We start from the raw sequence: 23,626 nt of genomic DNA on the forward strand, positions 1-23,626 counted from the left end.
GGTGCAGTCCATGAGGAGGAGATGCACTGCAGTACTTAATGCAGTTGGTGGCCACACCTGACCCCCCCATTGTTCAGGCACACATTATTCCCTTTCTGCTAGCCACATGTCTCGGTCTCAGTTGTATATATAAACATGTTAAGTATGCTGAAAATAAACGCAGTTGACAGTGAGAGGACGTTTCTTTTTTTGTTGTTGCTGAGTTTGTCTATGATCCCATCCCGCCCAGACCATAAAGAAATAGCCAGCGAGATGACTCTCCCTGGGGGCACCTCCTCCACCGGGCGGGGACAATAAGCAGAGCGGCCCAACCAGGATCTACGGTCTCTTCCTCTATCACGCCATTGGTTCTTGAAGCTGAAATTGTACCAATAGGAATGTAACAGCGAATCCGTGGCCAGACGACTGACGGATAGCGCCTCTGTGAAATAGAATGAACATGTATCTAACTGTGTTGTTGTTGGTGTTGACTTTATATGGTGTCCCTTCAACCGGACAAAAGAAAAAGGAGGTATAGATAATTATTCTTAGCGCACGGTGACATAATCATCATACTGCAAGCATCGTAAACTTACTAAATCGCTAACGTTAGCTCATGGGTCTAGCTAGCTAGCTATGAACTTTTAGCCAGGAACCGGTTACCTAGCTAGTTTGCATCGTCGAAATGCTGCAGATATAGCTATCTAGATACTTGTAATAACTAACTAATCACTTATTGACATGGCTATGTTCTATTTGGTCGAAAACTTTTAACCTTCCTGCAGCTATAATCCGCATCTACTAAACTGTTATCACTTCCGGGTCAGGAAGGCGCCCTCTTTTGGCGCTAGCTATGAAGTAGATACTTTCTCTCTGTGAGGGTGGGCTAGTTGATGAACTGGGCCGGTTTAAGACCCTAACCTCTCTCTCCCTCCAGACCCTGCTCTCTGTGAGGGTGGGCTAGTTGATGAACTGGGCCGGTTTAAGACCCTAACCTCTCTCTCCATCCAGACCCTGCTCTCTGAGAGGGGGGGCTAGTTGATGGACTGGGCTGGTATAAGACCCTAACCTCTCTTCTCTCACCCTCCAGACCCTGCTCTCTGAGGGGGGGGGGGGCTAGTTGATGAACTGGTATAAGACCCTAACCTCTCTTCTCTCTCCCTCCAGACCCTGCTCTCTGAGAGGGGGGGCTAGTTGATGAACTGGGCTGGTATAAGACCCTAACCTCTCTTCTCTCACCCTCCAGACCCTGCTCTGAGAGGGGGGGCTAGTTGATGGACTGGGCTGGTATAAGACCCTAACCTCTCTTCTCTCACCCTCCAGACCCTGCTCTCTGAGAGGGGGGGCTAGTTGATGGACAGGGCTGGTATAAGACCCTAACCTCTCTTCTCTCTCCCTCCAGACCCTGCTCTCTGAGAGGGGGGGCTAGTTGATGGACAGGGCTGGTTTAAGACTCTAACCTCTCTTCTCCCTCCAGACCCTGCTCTCTGAGAAGGGGGGCTAGTTGATGGACTGGGCTGGTATAAGACCCTAGCCTCTCTCTCCCTCCAGACCCTGCTCTCTGAGAGGGGGGGCTAGTTGATGAACTGGGCTGGTATAAGACCCTAACCTCTCTTCTCTCTCCCTCCAGACCCTGCTCTCTGAGAAGGTAGGTCAGTTGATGGACTGGACAGGGAGAAGAGCTGTGATCCGTATGAACGGGGAGAAGTTCCGTCGCTTTGTGAAGGCTCCTCCCAGGAACTACTCTGTGGTCATCATGTTCACCGCCCTGCAGCCACAGAGACAGTGTGGTGTCTGCAAGTAAGTTCGCTACAGATTGTGACACCACATAATGAGATTTAAACAAAGATTTTTGGTATTCATTACTTGGGAGTTATCGGGTGGGTAATGTTTGGTGTAGCGCGGGGGATTTTCGACCAACCATAGTTTGGCAGTACTTTCTTTGTCCTCATTTAGTGTAAACAGGAGTGTCATAAAAGGTGTGTGTCCGTTTTAATTGTGAAAATAAATACATGATTTGCTCCATGGAGTAATTCTACAATGTGTACACCGCCATGTTGTCCATTTCAAGTCTTCTCTCATTGAGACAGGTGGGTGTTCACCCCAAAGTGATGCAGGATACTGAGAGAACACTTCAAATAGACAACATGACAGAGTACTTCATAGAGCAACAGATGTGTTTCTTTTCTCAAACCCGTATGCAAGTAACAGCCACAGAGACTGTCTAGTCTGCCAGTCAGTAACAGAGACTGTGTCTAGTCTGCCAGTCAGTAACAGAGACTGTCTAGTCTGCCAGTCAGTAACAGAGACTGTCTAGTCTGCCAGTCAGTAACAGAGACTGTCTAGTCTGCCAGTCAGTAACAGAGACTGTCTAGTCTGCCAGTCAGTAACAGAGACTGTGTCTAGTCTGCCAGTCAGTAACAGAGACTGTCTAGTCTGCCAGTCAGTAACAGAGACTGTCTAGTCAGTAACAGAGACCAGTCTGCCAGTCAGTAACAGAGACTGTCTAGTCTGCCAGTCAGTAACAGAGACTGTCTAGTCAGTAACAGAGAGTCTGCCAGTCTGCCAGTCTGCCAGTCAGTAACAGAGACTGTCTGTCTGCCAGTCAGTAACAGAGAGTCTGCCAGTCAGTAACAGAGACTGTGTCTAGTCTGCCAGTCAGTAACAGAGACTGTGTCTAGTCAGTCAGTAACAGAGACTGTCTAGTCTGCCAGTCAGTAACAGAGACTGTGTCTAGTCTGCCAGTCAGTAACAGAGACTGTGTCTAGTCTGCCAGTCAGTAACAGAGACTGTCTAGTCTGCCAGTCAGTAACAGAGACTGTCTAGTCTGCCAGTCAGTAACAGAGACTGTGTCTAGTCTGCCAGTCAGTAACAGAGACTGTGTCTAGTCTGCCAGTGTCTGTGTCTGCCAGTCAGTAACAGAGACTGTGTCTAGTCTGCCAGTCAGTAACAGAGACTGTGTCTAGTCTGCCAGTCAGTAACAGAGACTGTGTCTAGTCTGCCAGTCAGTAACAGAGACTGTGTCTAGTCTGCCAGTCAGTAACAGAGACTGTGTCTAGTCTGCCAGTCAGTAACAGAGTGTCTAGTCTGCCAGTCAGTAACAGAGACTGTGTCTAGTCTGCCAGTCAGTAACAGAGACTGTGTCTAGTCTGCCAGTCAGTAACAGAGACTGTGTCTAGTCTGCCAGTCAGTAACAGAGACTGTCTAGTCTGCCAGTCAGTAACAGAGACTGTGTCTAGTCTGCCAGTCAGTAACAGAGACTGTGTCTAGTCTGCCAGTCAGTAACAGAGACTGTGTCTAGTCTGCCAGTCAGTAACAGAGACTGTGTCTAGTCTGCCAGTCAGTAACAGAGACTGTGTCTAGTCTGCCAGTCAGTAACAGAGACTGTGTCTAGTCTGCCAGTCAGTAACAGAGACTGTCTAGTCTGCCAGTCAGTAACAGAGACTGTGTCTAGTCTGCCAGTCAGTAACAGAGACTGTCTAGTCTGCCAGTCAGTAACAGAGACTGTGTCTAGTCTGCCAGTCAGTAACAGAGACTGTGTCTAGTCTGCCAGTCAGTAACAGAGACTGTCTAGTCTGCCAGTCAGTAACAGAGACTGTGTCTAGTCTGCCAGTCAGTAACAGAGACTGTGTCTAGTCTGCCAGTCAGTAACAGAGACTGTGTCTAGTCTGCCAGTCAGTAACAGAGACTGTGTCTAGTCTGCCAGTCAGTAACAGAGACTGTGTCTAGTCTGCCAGTCAGTAACAGACTGAGTCTGCCAGTCAGTAACAGAGACTGTGTCTAGTCTGCCAGTCAGTAACAGAGACTGTGTCTAGTCTGCCAGTCAGTAACAGAGACTGTGTCTAGTCTGCCAGTCAGTAACAGAGACTGTGTCTAGTCTGCCAGTCAGTAACAGAGACTGTGTCTAGTCTGCCAGTCAGTAACAGAGACTGTGTCTAGTCTGCCAGTCAGTAACAGAGACTGTGTCTAGTCTGCCAGTCAGTAACAGAGACTGTGTCTAGTCTGCCAGTCAGTAACAGAGACTGTGTCTAGTCTGCCAGTCAGTAACAGAGACTGTGTCTAGTCTGCCAGTCAGTAACAGAGACTGTGTCTAGTCTGCCAGTCAGTAACAGAGACTGTGTCTAGTCTGCCAGTCAGTAACAGAGACTGTGTCTAGTCTGCCAGTCAGTAACAGAGACTGTGTCTAGTCTGCCAGTCAGTAACAGAGACTGTGTCTAGTCTGCCAGTCAGTAACAGAGACTGTGTCTAGTCTGCCAGTCAGTAACAGAGACTGTGTCTAGTCTGCCAGTCAGTAACAGAGACTGTGTCTAGTCTGCCAGTCAGTAACAGAGACTGTGTCTAGTCTGCCAGTCAGTAACAGAGACTGTAGTCTGCCAGTCAGTAACAGAGACTGTGTCTAGTCTGCCAGTCAGTAACAGAGACTGTGTCTAGTCTGCCAGTCAGTAACAGAGACTGTGTCTAGTCTGCCAGTCAGTAACAGAGACTGTGTCTAGTCTGCCAGTCAGTAACAGAGACTGTGTCTAGTCTGCCAGTCAGTAACAGAGACTGTGTCTCGTCTGCCAGTCAGTAACAGAGACTGTGTCTAGTCTGCCAGTCAGTAACAGAGACTGTGTCTAGTCTGCCAGTCAGTAACAGAGACTGTGTCTAGTCTGCCAGTCAGTAACAGAGACTGTGTCTCGTCTGCCAGTCAGTAACAGAGACTGTGTCTAGTCTGCCAGTCAGTAACAGAGACTGTGTCTAGTCTGCCAGTCAGTAACAGAGACTGTGTCTAGTCTGCCAGTCAGTAACAGAGACTGTGTCTGCCATCAGTAACAGAGACTGTCTAGTCTGCCAGTCAGTAACAGAGACTGTGTCTAGTCTGCCAGTCAGTAACAGAGACTGTGTCTAGTCTGCCAGTCAGTAACAGAGACTGTGTCTAGTCTGCCAGTCAGTAACAGAGACTGTGTCTAGTCTGCCAGTCAGTAACAGAGACTGTGTCTAGTCTGCCAGTCAGTAACAGAGACTGTGTCTAGTCTGCCAGTCAGTAACAGAGACTGTGTCTAGTCTGCCAGTCAGTAACAGAGACTGTGTCTAGTCTGCCAGTCAGTAACAGAGACTGTGTCTAGTCTGCCAGTCAGTAACAGAGACTGTGTCTAGTCTGCCAGTCAGTAACAGAGACTGTGAGTCTGCCAGTCAGTAACAGAGTGTCTAGTCTGCCAGTCAGTAACAGAGACTGTGTCTAGTCTGCCAGTCAGTAACAGAGACTGTGTCTAGTCTGCCAGTCAGTAACAGAGACTGTGTCTAGTCTGCCAGTCAGTAACAGAGACTGTGTCTAGTCTGCCAGTCAGTAACAGAGACTGTCTAGTCTGCCAGTCAGTAACAGAGACTGTGTCTAGTCTGCCAGTCAGTAACAGAGACTGTGTCTAGTCTGCCAGTCAGTAACAGAGACTGTGTCTAGTCTGCCAGTCAGTAACAGAGACTGTGTCTAGTCTGCCAGTCAGTAACAGAGACTGTGTCTAGTCTGCCAGTCAGTAACAGAGACTGTCTAGTCTGCCAGTCAGTAACAGAGACTGTGTCTAGTCTGCCAGTCAGTAACAGAGACTGTGTCTAGTCTGCCAGTCAGTAACAGAGACTGTGTCTAGTCTGCCAGTCAGTAACAGAGACTGTGTCTAGTCTGCCAGTCAGTAACAGAACAGTCTGCCAGACAGAGACTGTGTCTAGTCTGCCAGTCAGTAACAGAGACTGTGTCAGTCTGCCAGTCAGTAACAGAGACTGTGTCTAGTCTGCCAGTCAGTAACAGAGACTGTGTCTAGTCTGCCAGTCAGTAACAGAGACTGTGAGTCTGCCAGTCAGTAACAGAGACTGTGTCTAGTCTGCCAGTCAGTAACAGAGACTGTGTCTAGTCTGCCAGTCAGTAACAGAGACTGTGTCTAGTCTGCCAGTCAGTAACAGAGACTGTGTCTAGTCTGCCAGTCAGTAACAGAGACTGTCTAGTCTGCCAGTCAGTAACAGAGACTGTGTCTAGTCTGCCAGTCAGTAACAGAGACTGTGTCTAGTCTGCCAGTCAGTAACAGAGACTGTGTCTAGTCTGCCAGTCAGTAACAGAGAGTCTGCCAGTCAGTCTAGTCTGCCAGTCAGTAACAGAGACTGTGTCTAGTCTGCCAGTCAGTAACAGAGACTGTGTCTAGTCTGCCAGTCAGTAACAGAGACTGTGTCTAGTCTGCCAGTCAGTAACAGAGAGTCTGCCAGTCAGTCTAGTCTGCCAGTCAGTAACAGAGACTGTGTCTAGTCTGCCAGTCAGTAACAGAGACTGTGTCTAGTCTGCCAGTCAGTAACAGAGACTGTGTCTAGTCTGCCAGTCAGTAACAGAGACTGTGTCTAGTCTGCCAGTCAGTAACAGAGACTGTGTCTAGTCTGCCAGTCAGTAACAGAGACTGTGTCTAGTCTGCCAGTCAGTAACAGAGACTGTGTCTAGTCTGCCAGTCAGTAACAGAGACTGTGTCTAGTCTGCCAGTCAGTAACAGAGACTGTGTAGTCTGCCAGTCAGTAACAGAGACTGTGTCTAGTCTGCCAGTCAGTAACAGAGACTGTGTCTCGTCTGCCAGTCAGTAACAGAGACTGTGTCTAGTCTGCCAGTCAGTAACAGAGACTGTGTCTAGTCTGCCAGTCAGTAACAGAGACTGTGTCTAGTCTGCCAGTCAGTAACAGAGACTGTGTCTAGTCTGCCAGTCAGTAACAGAGACTGTGTCTAGTCTGCCAGTCAGTAACAGAGACTGTGTCTAGTCTGCCAGTCAGTAACAGAGACTGTCTAGTCTGCCAGTCAGTAACAGAGACTGTGTCTAGTCTGCCAGTCAGTAACAGAGACTGTGTCTAGTCTGCCAGTCAGTAACAGAGACTGTGTCTAGTCTGCCAGTCAGTAACAGAGACTGTGTCTAGTCTGCCAGTCAGTAACAGAGACTGTGTCTAGTCTGCCAGTCAGTAACAGAGACTGTCTGTCTGCCAGTCAGTAACAGAGACTGTGTCTAGTCTGCCAGTCAGTAACAGAGACTGTGTCTAGTCTGCCAGTCAGTAACAGAGACTGTGTCTAGTCTGCCAGTCAGTAACAGAGACTGTGTCTAGTCTGCCAGTCAGTAACAGAGACTGTGTCTAGTCTGCCAGTCAGTAACAGAGACTGTGTCTAGTCTGCCAGTCAGTAACAGAGACTGTGTCTAGTCTGCCAGTCAGTAACAGAGACTGTCTAGTCTGCCAGTCAGTAACAGAGACTGTGTCTAGTCTGCCAGTCAGTAACAGAGACTGTGTCTAGTCTGCCAGTCAGTAACAGTCAGACAGAGACTGTCTAGTCTGCCAGTCAGTAACAGAGACTGTGTCTAGTCTGCCAGTCAGTAACAGAGACTGTGTCTAGTCTGCCAGTCAGTAACAGAGACTGTGTCTAGTCTGCCAGTCAGTAACAGAGACTGTGTCTAGTCTGCCAGTCAGTAACAGAGACTGTGTCTAGTCTGCCAGTGTCTAGTCTGCCAGTCAGTAACAGAGACTGTGTCTAGTCTGCCAGTCAGTAACAGAGACTGTCTAGTCTGCCAGTCAGTAACAGAGACTGTGTCTAGTCTGCCAGTCAGTAACAGAGACTGTGTCTAGTCTGCCAGTCAGTAACAGAGACTGTCTAGTCTGCCAGTCAGTAACAGAGACTGTCTAGTCTGCCAGTCAGTAACAGAGACTGTGTCTAGTCTGCCAGTCAGTAACAGAGACTGTGTCTAGTCTGCCAGTCAGTAACAGAGACTGTGTCTAGTCTGCCAGTCAGTAACAGAGACTGTGTCTAGTCTGCCAGTCAGTAACAGAGACTGTGTCTAGTCTGCCAGTCAGTAACAGAGACTGTGTCTAGTTCAGTAACAGAGACTGTGTCTAGTCTGCCAGTCAGTAACAGAGACTGTGTCTAGTCTGCCAGTCAGTAACAGAGACTGTGTCTAGTCTGCCAGTCAGTAACAGAGACTGTGTCTAGTCTGCCAGTCAGTAACAGAGACTGTCTAGTCTGCCAGTCAGTAACAGAGACTGTGTCTCGTCTGCCAGTCAGTAACAGAGACTGTGTCTAGTCTGCCAGTCAGTAACAGAGACTGTGTCTAGTCTGCAGTCAGTAACAGAGTGTCTAGTCTGCCAGTCAGTAACAGAGACTGTGTCTAGTCTGCCAGTCAGTAACAGAGACTGTCTAGTCTGCCAGTCAGTAACAGAGACTGTGTCTAGTCTGCCAGTCAGTCTGCCAGTCAGTAACAGAGACTGTGTCTAGTCTGCAGTCAGTCTAGTCTGCCAGTAACAGAGACTGTGTCTAGTCTGCCAGTCAGTAACAGAGACTGTGTCTAGTCTGCCAGTCAGTAACAGAGACTGTGTCTAGTCTGCCAGTCAGTAACAGAGACTGTCTAGTCTGCCAGTCAGTAACAGAGACTGTGTCTAGTCTGCCAGTCAGTAACAGAGCCAGTCTGCCAGTCAGTAACAGAGACTGTGTCTAGTCTGCCAGTCAGTAACAGAGACTGTGTCTAGTCTGCCAGTCAGTAACAGAGACTGTGTCTAGTCTGCCAGTCAGTAACAGAGACTGTGTCTGTCTGCCAGTCAGTAACAGAGACTGTGTCTGTCTGCTTACAGTCAGTAACAGAGACTGTGTCTAGTCTGCCAGTCAGTAACAGAGACTGTGTCTAGTCTGCCAGTCAGTAACAGAGACTGTGTCTAGTCTGCCAGTCAGTAACAGAGACTGTCTAGTCTGCCAGTCAGTAACAGAGACTGTGTCTAGTCTGCCAGTCAGTAACAGAGACTGTCTAGTCTGCCAGTCAGTAACAGAGACTGTGTCTAGTCTGCCAGTCAGTAACAGAGACTGTGTCTAGTCTGCCAGTCAGTAACAGAGACTGTCTAGTCTGCCAGTCAGTAACAGAGACTGTGTCTGTCTGCCAGTCAGTGACCAGTCAGTAACAGAGACTGTCTAGTCTGCCAGTCAGTAACAGAGACTGTGTCTAGTCTGCCAGTCAGTAACAGAGACTGTGTCTAGTCTGCCAGTCAGTAACAGAGACTGTGTCTAGTCTGCCAGTCAGTAACAGAGACTGTGTCTAGTCTGCCAGTCAGTAACAGAGACTGTGTCTAGTCTGCCAGTCAGTAACAGAGACTGTCTAGTCTGCCAGTCAGTAACAGAGACGGTCTAGTCTGCCATCAGTAACAGAGACTGTGTCTAGTCTGCCAGTCAGTAACAGAGACTGTGTCTGCCAGTCAGTAACAGAGACTGTCTAGTCTGCCAGTCAGTAACAGAGACTGTGTCTAGTCTGCCAGTCAGTAACAGAGAGTCTGCCAGTCAGTAACAGAGACTGTGTCTAGTCTGCCAGTCAGTAACAGAGACTGTGTCTAGTCTGCCAGTCGTAACAGAGAGTCTGCCAGTCAGTAACAGAGACTGTGTCTGTCTGCCAGTCAGTAACAGAGACTGTGTCTAGTCTGCCAGTCAGTAACAGAGACTGTGTCTAGTCTGCCAGTCAGTAACAGAGACTGTGTCTAGTCTGCCAGTCAGTAACAGAGACTGTCAGTCTGCCAGTCAGTAACAGAGACTGTGTCTAGTCTGCCAGTCAGTAACAGAGACTGTGTCTAGTCTGCCAGTCAGTAACAGAGACTGTGTCTAGTCTGCCAGTCAGTAACAGAGACTGTCTAGTCTGCCAGTCAGTAACAGAGACTGTGTCTGCCAGTCAGTAACAGAGACTGTGTCTAGTCTGCCAGTCAGTAACAGAGACTGTGTCTAGTCTGTCAGTAACAGAGACTGTGTCTAGTCTGCCAGTCAGTAACAGAGACTGTGTCTAGTCTGCCAGTCAGTAACAGAGACTGTGTCTAGTCTGCCAGTCAGTAACAGAGACTGTGTCTAGTCTGCCAGTCAGTAACAGAGACTGTGTCTAGTCTGCCAGTCAGTAACAGAGACTGTGAGTCTGCCAGTCTGTGTCTAGTCTGCCAGTCAGTAACAGACTGTGTCTAGTCTGCCAGTCAGTAACAGAGACTGTGTCTAGTCTGCCAGTCAGTAACAGAGACTGTGTCTAGTCTGCCAGTCAGTAACAGAGACTGTGTCTAGTCTGCCAGTCAGTAACAGAGACTGTCTAGTCTGCCAGTCAGTAACAGAGACTGTGTCAGTCTGCCAGTCAGTAACAGAGACTGTGTCTAGTCTGCCAGTCAGTAACAGAGACTGTCTGTCTGCCAGTCAGTAACAGAGACCAGTCTCAGTAACAGAGACTGTGTCTAGTCTGCCAGTCAGTAACAGAGACTGTGTCTAGTCTGCCAGTCAGTAACAGAGACTGTGTCTAGTCTGCCAGTCAGTAACAGAGACTGTCTAGTCTGCCAGTCAGTAACAGAGACTGTCTAGTCTGCCAGTCAGTAACAGAGACTGTGTCTAGTCTGCCAGTCAGTAACAGAGACTGTGTCTAGTCTGCCAGTCAGTAACAGAGACTGTGTCTAGTCTGCCAGTCAGTAACAGAGACTGTGTCTAGTCTGCCAGTCAGTAACAGAGACTGTGTCTAGTCTGCCAGTCAGTAACAGAGACTGTGTCTAGTCTGCCAGTCAGTAACAGAGACTGTGTCTAGTCTGCCAGTCAGTAACAGAGACTGTGTCTAGTCTGCCAGTCAGTAACAGAGACTGTGTCTAGTCTGCCAGTCAGTAACAGAGACTGTCTAGTCTGCCAGTCAGTAACAGAGACTGTCTAGTCTGCCAGTCAGTGTGTCTAGTCTGCCAGTCAGTAACAGAGACTGTGTCTAGTCTGCCAGTCAGTAACAGAGACTGTGTCTAGTCTGCCAGTCAGTAACAGAGACTGTCTAGTCTGCCAGTCAGTAACAGAGACTGTGTCTAGTCTGCCAGTCAGTAACAGAGACTGTGTCTAGTCTGCCAGTCAGTAACAGAGACTGTGTCTAGTCTGCCAGTAACAGAGACTGCCAGTCAGTAACAGAGACTGTGTCTAGTCTGCCAGTCAGTAACAGAGACTGTGTCTAGTCTGCCAGTCAGTAACAGAGACTGTGTCTAGTCTGCCAGTCAGTAACAGAGACTGTGTCTAGTCTGCCAGTCAGTAACAGAGACTGTGTCTCAGTCTGCCAGTCAGTAACAGAGACTGTGTCTAGTCTGCCAGTCAGTAACAGAGACTGTGTCTAGTCTGCCAGTCAGTAACAGAGACTGTCTAGTCTGCCAGTCAGTAACAGAGACTGTGTCTAGTCTGCCAGTCAGTAACAGAGACTGTGTCTAGTCTGCCAGTCAGTAACAGAGACTGTGTCTAGTCTGCCAGTCAGTAACAGAGACTGTCTAGTCTGCCAGTCAGTAACAGAGACTGTGTCTAGTCTGCCAGTCAGTAACAGAGAGAGTCTGACAGTGTGTCTAGTCTGCCAGTCAGTAACAGAGACTGTCTAGTCTGCCAGTCAGTAACAGAGACTGTGTCAGTCTGCCAGTCAGTAACAGAGACTGTCAGTCAGTAACAGAGACTGTCTAGTCTGCCAGTCAGTAACAGAGACTGTGTCTAGTCTGCCAGTCAGTAACAGAGACTGTGTCTAGTCTGCCAGTCAGTAACAGAGACTGTGTCTAGTCTGCCAGTCAGTAACAGAGACTGTGTCTAGTCTGCCAGTCAGTAACAGAGACTGTCTAGTCTGCCAGTCAGTAACAGAGACTGTGTCTAGTCTGCCAGTCAGTAACAGTCAGTAACAGAGACTGTGTCAGTAACAGAGACTGTGTCTGCCAGTCAGTAACAGAGACTGTGTCTAGTCTGCCAGTCAGTAACAGAGACTGTGTCTAGTCTGCCAGTCAGTAACAGAGACTGTGTCTAGTCTGCCAGTCAGTAACAGAGACTGTCTAGTGCCATCAGTAACAGAGAGTAGTCTGCCAGTCAGTAACAGAGACTGTGTCTAGTCTGCCAGTCAGTAACAGAGACTGTGTCTAACAGAGACTGTGTCTGCCAGTCAGTAACAGAGACTGTGTCTAGTCTGCCAGTCAGTAACAGAGACTGTGTCTAGTCTGCCAGTCAGTAACAGAGACTGTGTCTAGTCTGCCAGTCAGTAACAGAGACTGTGTCTAGTCTGCCAGTCAGTAACAGAGACTGTGTCTAGTCTGCCAGTCAGTAACAGAGACTGTGTCTAGTCTGTCTGCTAACAGAGACTGTCAGTCAGTAACAGAGACTGTGTCTAGTCTGCCAGTCAGTAACAGAGACTGTCTGTCTGCCAGTCAGTAACAGAGACTGTGTCTGCCAGTCAGTAACAGAGACTGTGTCTAGTCTGCCAGTCAGTAACAGAGACTGTGTCTAGTCTGCCAGTCAGTAACAGAGACTGTGTCTAGTCTGCCAGTCAGTAACAGAGACTGTGTCTAGTCTGCCAGTCAGTAACAGAGACTGTGTCTAGTCTGCCAGTCAGTAACAGAGACTGTGTCTAGTCTGCCAGTCAGTAACAGAGAGAGTCTGCCAGTGTAACAGAGACTCTAGTCTGCCAGTCAGTAACAGAGACTGTGTCTAGTCTGCCAGTCAGTAACAGAGACTAGTCTGTCAGTAACAGAGACTGTGTCTGCCATCAGTAACAGAGACTGTCTAGTCTGCCAGTCAGTAACAGAGACTGTGTCTAGTCTGCCAGTCAGTAACAGAGACTGTGTCTAGTCTGCCAGTCAGTAACAGAGACTGTGTCTAGTCTGCCAGTCAGTAACAGAGACTGTGTCTAGTCTGCCAGTCAGTAACAGAGACTGTGTCTAGTCTGCCAGTCAGTAACAGAGACTGTGTCTAGTCTGCCAGTCAGTAACAGAGACTGTCTAGTCTGCCAGTCAGTAACAGAGACTGTGTCTAGTCTGCCAGTCAGTAACAGAGACTGTGTCTAGTCTGCCAGTCAGTAACAGAGACTGTCTAGTCTGCCAGTCAGTAACAGAGACTGTGTCTAGTCTGCCAGTCAGTAACAGAGACTGTGTCTAGTCTGCCAGTCAGTAACAGAGACTGTGTCTAGTCTGCCAGTCAGTAACAGAGACTGTGTCTAGTCTGCCAGTCAGTAACAGAGACTGTGTCTAGTCTGCCAGTCAGTAACAGAGACTGTGTCTAGTCTGCCAGTCAGTAACAGAGACTGTCTAGTCTGCCAGTCAGTAACAGAGACTGTGTCTAGTCTGCCAGTCAGTAACAGAGACTGTGTCTAGTCTGCCAGTCAGTAACAGAGACTGTGTCTAGTCTGCCAGTCAGTAACAGAGACTGTGTCTAGTCTGCCAGTAAGGGGTCACATGTTAGTTTTACACATGGTTGGGGCAAATACATGTCATAGTATTTGTTTAAGGTATGATTTATTCAGCCTGCACTATTCTATTAGTTCCATTGTCCTTGACACACTAAATCATTGGTATCTGAAATATTGAAAGGTATTTGACATACTGTGTGTGTCCACCCCACTACAGACAGGCTGACGAGGAGTACCAGATCCTAGCTAATTCCTGGCGTTACTCCAGTGCCTTCACCAACAAGGTCTTCTTCGCTACCGTCGACTTTGATGAAGGATCTGACGTCTTTCAGATGGTAAAACTCTTCTGTCTCTTTTCGTTTATTTCACCCTTCATGTGTTCTTTAGAACCGGCCTCTCTCCCTGACCGCTAGAACCGGCCTGTCTCCCTGACCGCTAGAACCGGCCTGTCTCCCTGACAGCTAGAACCGGCCTGTCTCCCTGACCGCTAGAACCGGCCCGTCTCCCTGACTGCTAGAACTGGCCCGTCTCAATGACCGCTAGAACCGGCCTGTCTCCCTGACAGCTAGAACAGGCCTGTCTCCCTGACCGCTAGAACCGGCCTGTCTCCCTGACCGCTAGAACCGGCCTGTCTCCCTGACCGCTAGAACCGGCCTGTCTCCCTGACCGCTAGAACCGGCCTGTCTCCCTGACCGCTAGAACCGGCCTGTCTCCCTGACCGCTAGAACCGGCCTGTCTCCCTGACCGCTAGAACCGGCCTGTCTCCCTGACCGCTAGAACCGGCCTGTCTCCCTGACCGCTAGAACCGGCCTGTCTCCCTGACCGCTAGAACCGGCCTGTCTCCCTGACCGCTAGAACCGGCCTGTCTCCCTGACTGCTAGAACCGGCCTGTCTCCCTGACCGCTAGAACCGGCCTGTCTCCCTGACCGCTAGAACCGGCCTGCCTCCCTGACAGCTAGAACCGGCCTGCCTCCCTGACTGCTAGAACCGGCCTGCCTCCCTGACTGCTAGAACCGGCCTGCCTCCCTGACTGCTAGAACCGGCCTGCCTCCCTGACTGCTAGAACCGGCCTGCCTCCCTGACCGCTAGAACCGGCCTGCCACCCTGACCGTTAGAACCGGCCTGCCTCCCTGACCGTTAGAACCGGCCTGTCTCCCTGACCGTTAGAACCGGCCTGTCTCCCTGACCGCTAGAACCGGCCTGTTTCATTGACCGTTAGAACCGGCCTGTTTCCCTGACTGTTAGAACCGGCCTGTTTCCCTGACTGTTAGAACCGGCCTGTTTCCCTGACTGCTAGAACCGGCCTGTCTCCCTGACTGCTAGAACCGGCCTGTCTCCCTGGCCGTGAGAATCAAATCAAATGTATTTATAAAGCCCTTCTTACATCAGCTGATATCTCAGTGCTGTAGAGAAACCCAGCCTAAAACCCCAAACAGCAAGCAATGCAGGTGTAGAAGCACGGTGGCTAGGAAAAAGCACGTCCATTGAACAGGGCAGGGTTCCATAGCCGCAGGCAGAACAGTTGAAACTGGAGCAGCAGCACGTCCAGGTGGACTGGCGACAGCAAGGAGTCATCATGCCATGTAGTCCTGAGGCATGGTCCTAGGGCTCAGGTCCTCCGAGAGAGAGAAAGAAAGAAAGAGAGAATTAGAGAATTAAATTCACACAGGACACCGGATAGGACAGGAGAAATACTCCAGATATAACAGACTGACCTTAGCCCCCGACACATAAACTACTGCAGCATAAATACTGGAGGCTGAGACAGGAGGGGTCAGGAGACTCTGTGGCCCCATCCGATGATACCCCCGGGCAGGGCCAAACAGGCAGGATATAACCCCACCTACTTTGCTTAAGCACAGCCCCCACACCACTAGAGGGATATCTTCAACCACCAACTTACCATCCTGAGACAAGGCAGAGTATAGCCCACAAAGATCTCCGCCACGGCACAACTCAAGGGGGCGCCAACCCAGACAGGAAGACTCAGACCCAGACTCAACCCACTCAAGTGACGCACCCCTCAGTCCCTGTAATAGGGTTAGAGGCAGAGAATCCCAGTAGAAAGAGGGGAACCGGCCAGGCAGAGACAGCAAGGGCGGTTCGTTGCTCCAGAGCCTTTCCGTTCACCTTCACACTCCTGGGCCAGACTACACTCACTCATAGAACCTACTGAAGAGATGAGTCTTCAGTAAAGACTTAAAGGTTGAGACCGAGTTTGCGTCTCTTACATGGGTAGGCAGACCATTCCATAAAAATTGAGCTTTATAGGAGAAATCCCTGCCTCCAGCTGTTTTCTTAAAAATTCTAGGGACAATTAGGAGGCCTGCGTCTTGTGACCGTAGCGTACGTGTAGGTATGTACGGCAGGACCAAATCAGAGAGATAGGTAGGAGCAAGCCCATGTAATGCTTTGTAGGTTAGCAGTAAAACCTTGAAATCAGCCCTTGCCTTGACAGGAAGCCAGTGTAGGGAGGCTAGCACTGGAGTAATATGATCACATTTTTTGGTTCTAGTCAGGATTCTAGCAGCCGTATTTAGCACTAACTGAAGTTTATTTAGTGGTTTATCCGGGTAGCCGAAAAGTAGAGCATTGCAGTAGTCTAACCTAGAAGTAACAAAAGCATGGATTAATTTTTCTGCATCATTTTTGGACTGAAAGTTTCTGATTTTTGCAATGTTACGTAGATGGAAAAAAGCTGTCCTTGAAACATTCTTGATATGTTCGTCAAAACAGAGATCAGGATCCAGAGTTACGCCGAGGTCCTTCACAGTTTTTTATTTGAGACGACTGTACAACCATCAAGATTAATTGTCAGATCCAACAGAAGATCTCTTTGTTTCTTGGGACCTAGAACAAGCATCTCTGTTTTGTCCGAGTTTAAAAGTAGAACATTTGCAGCCATCCACTTCCTTATATCTGAAACACAGGCTTCTAGCGAGGGCAATTTTGGGGCTTCACCATGTTTCATTGAAATGTACAGCTGTGTATCGTCCGCATAGCAGTGAAAGTTAACATTATGTTTCCGAATGACATCCACAAGAGGTAAAATTATATAGTGAAAACAATAGTGGTCCTAAAACGGAACCTTGAGGAACAACGACATTTACAGTTGATTTGTCAGAGGACAAACCATCCACAGAGACAAACTAATATCTTTCCGACAGCTAAGATCTCAACCAGACCAGAACTTGTCCGTGTAGACCAATTTGGGTTTCCAATCTCTCCAAAAGATTGTGGTGATCAATGGTATCAAAAGCAGTTCTAAGTTCTAGGAGCACAAGGACAGATGCAGAGCCTCGGTCTGATGCCATTAAAAGGTCATTTACCACCTTCACAAGTGCAGTCTTAGTGCTATGATGGGGTCTAAAACCAGACTGAAGTATAGTAGTAGTTATATACACTGCTCAAAAAAATAAAGGGAACACTTAAGCAACACAATGTAACTCCAAGTCAATCACACTTCTGTGAAATCAAACTGCCCACTTAGGAAGCAACACTGATTGACAATACATTTCACATGCTGTTGTGCAAATGGATTAGACAACAGGTGGAAATTATAGGCAATTAGCAAGACACCCCCAATAAATGAGTGGTTCTGCAGGTGGTGACCACAGACCACTTCTCAGTTCCTATGCTTCCTGGCTGATGTTTTGGTCACTTTTGAATGCTGGCGGTGCTTTCACTCTAGTGGTAGCATGAGACGGAGTCTACAACCCACACAAGTGGCTCAGGTAGTGCAGCTCATCCAGGATGGCACATCAATGCGAGCTGTGGCAAGAAGGTTTGCTGTGTCTGTCAGCGTAGTGTCCAGAGCATGGAGGCGCTACCAGGAGACAGTCCAGTACATCAGGAGACGTGGAGGAGGCCGTAGGAGGGCAACAACCCAGCAGCAGGACCGCTACCTCCGCCTTTGTGCAAGGAGGAGCACTGCCAGAGCCTTGCAAAATGACCTCCAGCAGGCCACAAATGTGCATGTGTCTGCTCAAACAGTCAGAAACAGACTCTATGAGGGTGGTATGAGGGCCGACGTCCACAGGTGGGGGTTGTGCTTACAGCCCAACACCGTGCAGGACGTTTGGCATTTGCCAGAGAACACCAAGATTGGCAAATTCGCCACTGGCGCCCTGTGCTCTTCACAGATGAAAGCAGGTTCACACTGAGCACATGTGATAGATGTGACAGAGTCTGGAAACGCTGTGGAGAACGTTCTGCTGCCTGCAACATCCTCCAGCATGACCGGTTTGGCGGTGGGTCAGTCATGGTGTGGGGTGGCATTTCTTTGGGGGGCCGCACAGCCCTCCATGTGCTCGCCAGAGGTAGCCTGACTGCCATTAGGTACCGAGATGAGATCCTCAGACCTCTTGTGAGACCATATGCTGGTGCGGTTGGCCCTGGGTTCCTCCTAATGCAAGACAATGCTAGACCTCATGTGGCTGGAGTGTGTCAGCAGTTCCTGCAAGAGGAAGGCATTGATGCTATGGACTGGCCCGCCCGTTCCCCAGACCTGAATCCAATTGAGCACATCTGGGACATCATGTCTCGCTCCATCCACCAACGCCACGTTGCACCACAGACTGTCCAGGAGTTGGCGGATGCTTTAGTCCAGGTCTGGGAGGAGATCCCTCAGGAGACCATCCGCCACCTCATCAGGAGCATGCCCAGGCGTTGTAGGGAGGTCATACAGGCACGTGGATGCCACACACACTACTGAGCCTCATTTTGACTTGTTTTAAGGACATTACATCAAATTTGGATCAGCCTGTAGTGTGGTTTTCCACTTTAATTTTGTGTGACTCCAAATCCAGACCTCCATGGGTTGATAAATTTGATTTCCATTGATACTTTTTGTGTGATTTTGTTGTCAGCACATTCAACTATGTAAAGAAAAAAGTATTTAATAAGAATATTTCATTCATTCAGATCTAGGATGTGTTATTTTAGTGTTCCCATTATTTTTTGAGCAGTGTATGTTATTTGTGTATATAGTAGTAGTTATATATATGTGTTATTTGTGTATATAGTAGTAGTTAAGTAGTGTTTGTGTCTATTTGGTAGTATTTATATATCTGTGTTATTTGTGTATATAGTAGTAGTTATATATATAAGTGTTATTTGTGGATATAGTAGTAGTTAAGTAGTGTTTGTGTATATAGTAGTAGTTATATATATAAGTGTTATTTGTGTATATAGTAGTAGTTAAGTAGTATTTGTGTATATAGTAGTAGTTAAGTAGTATTTGTGTATATAGTAGTATTTATAATATGTGTTATTTGTGTATATAGTAGTAGTTAAGTAGTATTTTATTTGTGTATATAGTAGTATTTATAATCTGTGTTATTTGTGTATATAGTAGTAGTTAAGTAATATTTGTGTATATAGTAGTAGTTATATATCTGTGTTATTTGTGTATATAGTAGTAGTTCAGTAGTATGTGTATATAGTAGTATTTACATGTCTGTCTTATTTGTGTGTATATTAGTAGTTAAGTAGTATTTGTGTATATAGTAGTATTTATATGTCTGTGTTATTTGTGTATATATTAGTAGTTAAGTAGTATTTGTGTGTATAGTAGTATTTATATATCTGTGTTATTTGTGTATATAGTAGCAGTTAAGTAGTATTTGTGTGTGTATTTAGTAGTATTTATATTTCTGTTATTTGTGTATATTAGTAGTAGTTAAGTAGTATTTGTGTATATAGTAGTATTTATAATCTGTGTTATTTGTGTATATAGTAGTTAAGTAGTATTTTATTTGTGTATATAGTAGTATTTATAATCTGTGTTATTTGTGTATATAGTAGTTAAGTAATATTTGTATATATAGTAGTAGTTATATATCTGTGTTATTTGTGTATATAGTAGTAGTTCAGTAGTATGTGTATATAGTAGTATTTACATGTCTGTGTTATTTGTGTATATATTAGTAGTTAAGTAGTATTTGTGTGTATAGTAGTATTTATATATCTGTGTTATTTGTGTATATAGTAGCAGTTAAGTAGTATTTGTGTGTGTATTTAGTAGTATTTATATTTCTGTGTTATTTGTGTATATTAGTAGTAGTTAAGTAGTATTTGTGTGTATAGTAGTATTTATAATCTGTGTTATTTGTGTATATAGTAGTAGTTAAGTAGTATTTGTGTATATAGTAGTAGTTAAGTAGTATTTGTGTGTATAGTAGTATTTATATATCTGTGTTATTTGTGTATATATTAGTAGTTAAGTAGTATTTGTGTGTATAGTAGTATTTATATATCTGTGTTATTTGTGTATATAGTAGCAGTTAAGTAGTATTTGTGTGTGTATTTAGTAGTATTTATATTTCTGTGTTATTTGTGTATATTAGTAGTAGTTAAGAAGTATTTGTGTATATAGTAGTATTTATATATCTGTCTTTGTCTCCCCAGTTGAATATGAACTCGGCTCCCTCCTTCATCCATTTTCCTGCTAAAGGGAAGCCTAAGAAGTCTGACTCCTATGAGCTGCAGGTCAGAGGCTTCGCTGCAGAACAACTGGCCCGCTGGGTTGGGGACCGCACTGACGTACAGGTAGCCCCTCCTGACCTCTCACCTCTTCACCTTTCACTGATGTACAGGTAGCCCCTCCTGACCTCTCACCTCTTCACCTTTCACTGGCGTACAGGTAGCCCCTCCTGACCTCTCACCTTTTCACCTTTCACTGATGTACAGGTAGCCCCTCCTGACCTCTCACCTCTTCACCTTTCACTGACGTACAAGTAGCCCCTCCTGACCTCTCACCTCTTCACCTTTCACTGACGTACAAGTAGCCCCTCCTGACCTCTCACCTCTTCACCTTTCACTGACGTACAGGTAGCCCCTCCTGACCTCTCACCTCTTCACCTTTCAGCTCTCACTCTAAGACTCTGCGTAATGTATTAGTCTGTGTTATCTGTATAAATGTGGGTGATCAGGCTGTGTGTCTCTGTGTAGATCCGTGTGATCCGTCCTCCTAACTATGCGGGGCCGTTGATGCTGGGATTCCTGCTGGCAGTGATAGGAGGACTGGCTTACCTCCGCAGAAACAACCTGGAATTCCTCTACAACAAGAACGTCTGGGCCTTCTCTGCTCTGGTAGGAACACACTGGTTCATTATGTAGCTGACTATCTAAGTTATGGATGAATAAGTGTTGAGTCATTGTCAACGGTTTGTGTTCTCTGCTCTGGTAGGAACACACTGGTTCATTATGTAGCTGACTATCTAAGTTATGGATGAATAAGTGTTGAGGCATTGTCAACGGTTTGTGTTCTCTGCTCTGGTAGGAACACAGTGGTTCATTATGTAGCTGACTATCTAAGTTATGGATGAATAAGTGTTGAGTCATTGTCAACGGTTTGTGTTCTCTGCTCTGGTAGGAACACACTGGTTCATTATGTAGCTGACTATCTAAGTTATGGATGAATAAGTGTTGAGTCATTGTCAACGGTTTGTGTTCTCTGCTCTGGTAGGAACACACTGGTTCATTATGTAGCTGACTATCAAAGTTATGGATGAATAAGTGTTGAGTCATTGTCAACGGTTTGTGTTCTCTGCTCTGGTAGGAACACACTGGTTCATTATGTAGCTGACTATCTAAGTTATGGATGAATAAGTGTTGAGTCATTGTCAACGGTTTGTGTTCTCTGCTCTGGTAGGAACACACTGGTTCATTATGTAGCTGACTATCTAAGTTATGGATGAATAAGTGTTGAGTCATTGTCAACGGTTTGTGTTCTCTGCTCTGGTAGGAACACACTGGTTCATTATGTAGCTGACTATCAAAGTCATGGATGAATAAGTGTTGAGTCATTGTCAACGGTTTGTGTTCTCTGCTCTGGTAGGACCACACTGGTTCATTATGTAGCTGACTATCAAAGTCATGGATGAATAAGTGTTGAGTCATTGTCAACGGTTTGTGTTCTCTAGTGTTTCTGCCTGATCATGACTTCAGGTCAGATGTGGAACCACATCAGAGGACCTCCCTACGCCCACAAGAACCCCACCACTGGACAAGTGGTACGTCCCTCTCTCTCTCTATAGATATCTCTTAACATAACCCCACCACTGGACTAGTGGTACGTCCCTCTCTCTCTCTATAGATATCTCTTAACATAACCCCACCACTGGACTAGTGGTACGTCCCTCTCTCTCTCTATAGATATCTCTTAACATAACCCCACCACTGGACAAGTGGTACGTCCCTCTCTCTCTCTATAGATATCTCTTAACATAACCCCACCACTGGACTAGTGGTACGTCCCTCTCTCTCTCTATAGATATCTCTTAACCCCACCACTGGACTAGTGGTACGTCCCTCTCTCTCTCTATAGATATCTCTTAACATAACCCCACCACTGGACAAGTGGTACGTCCCTCTCTCTCTCTATAGATATCTCTTAACATAACCCCACCACTGGACTAGTGGTACGTCCCTCTCTCTCTCTATAGATATCTCTTAACCCCACCACTGGACTAGTGGTACGTCCCTCTCTCTCTCTATAGATATCTCTTAACCCCACCACTGGACTAGTGGTACATCCCTCTCTCTCTATAGATATCTCTTAACATAACCCCACCACTGGACTAGTGGTACGCCCCTCTCTCTCTCTATAGATATCTCTTAACATAACCCCACCACTGGACTAGTGGTACGTCCCTCTCTCTCTCTATAGATATCTCTTAACATAACCCCACCACTGGACTAGTGGTACGTCCCTCTCTCTCTCTATAGATATCTCTTAACATAACCCCACCACTGGACTAGTGGTACGTCCTCTCTCTCTCTATAGATATCTCTTAACATAACCCCACCACTGGACTAGTGGTACGTCCCTCTCTCTCTCTATAGATATCTCTTAACATAACCCCACCACTGGACTAGTGGTACGTCCCTCTCTCTCTCTATATATATCTCTTAACATAACCCCACCACTGGACTAGTGGTACGTCCCTCTCTCTCTCTATAGATATCTCTTAACATAACCCCACCACTGGACTAGTGGTACGTCCCTCTCTCTCTCTATAGATATCTCTTAACCCCACCACTGGACTAGTGGTACGTCCTCTCTCTCTCTCTATAGATATCTCTTAACATAACCCCACCACCGGACTAGTGGTACGTCCCTCTCTCTCTCTATAGATATCTCTTAACATAACCCCACCACTGGACTAGTGGTACGTCCCTCTCTCTCTCTATAGATATCTCTTAACATAACCCCACCACTGGACTAGTGGTACGTCCCTCTCTCTCTCTATAGATATCTCTTAACCCCACCACTGGACTAGTGGTACATCCCTCTCTCTCTCTATAGATATCTCTTAACCCCACCACTGGACTAGTGGTACGTCCCTCTCTCTCTCTATAGATATCTCTTAACCCCACCACTGGACTAGTGGTACGTCCCTCTCTCTCTCTATAGATATCTCTTAACATAACCCCACCACTGGACTAGTGGTACATCCCTCTCTCTCTCTATAGATATCTCTTAACCCCACCACTGGACTAGTGGTACGTCCCTCTCTCTCTCTATAGATATCTCTTAACCCCACCACTGGACTAGTGGTACGTCCCTCTCTCTCTCTATAGATATCTCTTAACCCCACCACTGGACTAGTGGTACGTCCTCTCTCTCTCTATAGATATCTCTTAACATAACCCCACCACTGGACTAGTGGTACGTCCCTCTCTCTCTCTATAGATTTCTCTTAACCCCACCACTGGACTAGTGGTACGTCCCTCAATTCAATTCAAGGGCTTTATTGGCATGGGAAACATGTGTTAACATTGCCAAAGCAAGTGAGGTAGATAATATACAAAAGTGAAATAAACAATATAAATGAACAGTAAACATTACACATACAGAAGTTTCAAAAGGATAAAGACATTTCTAATGTCATATTACGTATACAGTGCCTTGTGAAAGTATTCGGCCCCCTTGAACTTTGCGACCTTTTGCCACATTTCAGCCTTCTAACATAAAGATATAAAACTGTATTTTTTTGTGAAGAATCAACAACAAGTGGGACACAATCATGAAGTGGAAGGACATTTATTGGATATTTCAAACTTTTTTAACAAATCAAAAACTGAAAAATTGGGCGTGCAAAATTATTCAGCCCCCTTAAGTTAATACTTTGTAGCGCCACCTTTTGCTGCGATGACAGCTGCAAGACGTTTGGGGTATGTCTCTATCAGTTTTGCACATCGAGAGACTGACATTTTTTCCCATTCCTCCTTGCAAAACAGCTCGAGCTCAGTGAGGTTGGATGGAGAGCATTTGTGAACAGCAGTTTTCAGTTCTTTCCACAGATTCTCGATTGGATTCAGGTCTGGACTTTGACTTGGCCATTCTAACACCTGGATATGTTTATTTTTGAACCATTCCATTGTAGATTTTGCTTTATGTTTTGGATCATTGTCTTGTTGGAAGACAAATCTCCGTCCCAGTCTCAGGTCTTTTGCAGACTCCATCAGGTTTTCTTCCAGAATGGTCC

At 46.7% G+C, this 23,626-nt stretch overlaps 1 protein-coding gene across 1 annotated transcript in view; it reads left to right on the forward strand.

Moving 5' to 3' along the window:
• Positions 1–372: 372 nt before the first annotated feature.
• Positions 373–23,626, forward strand: part of LOC135526816 (magnesium transporter protein 1) — a 34,971-nt gene continuing 11,717 nt past the window's right edge. The window contains exons 1-6 of the mRNA XM_064955490.1: positions 373–511; positions 1,610–1,779; positions 13,351–13,468; positions 19,542–19,682; positions 20,085–20,225; positions 21,059–21,148. Of these exons, the coding sequence (XP_064811562.1) occupies positions 434–511; positions 1,610–1,779; positions 13,351–13,468; positions 19,542–19,682; positions 20,085–20,225; positions 21,059–21,148 (738 nt within the window). The 5' untranslated portion in view covers positions 373–433. The remainder of the gene's footprint in view (positions 512–1,609; positions 1,780–13,350; positions 13,469–19,541; positions 19,683–20,084; positions 20,226–21,058; positions 21,149–23,626) is intronic.

Source organism: Oncorhynchus masou, chromosome 32 (genome assembly GCF_036934945.1).
Source record: "Oncorhynchus masou masou isolate Uvic2021 chromosome 32, UVic_Omas_1.1, whole genome shotgun sequence".
NCBI classification, from domain to species: Eukaryota; Metazoa; Chordata; class Actinopteri; order Salmoniformes; family Salmonidae; genus Oncorhynchus; species Oncorhynchus masou.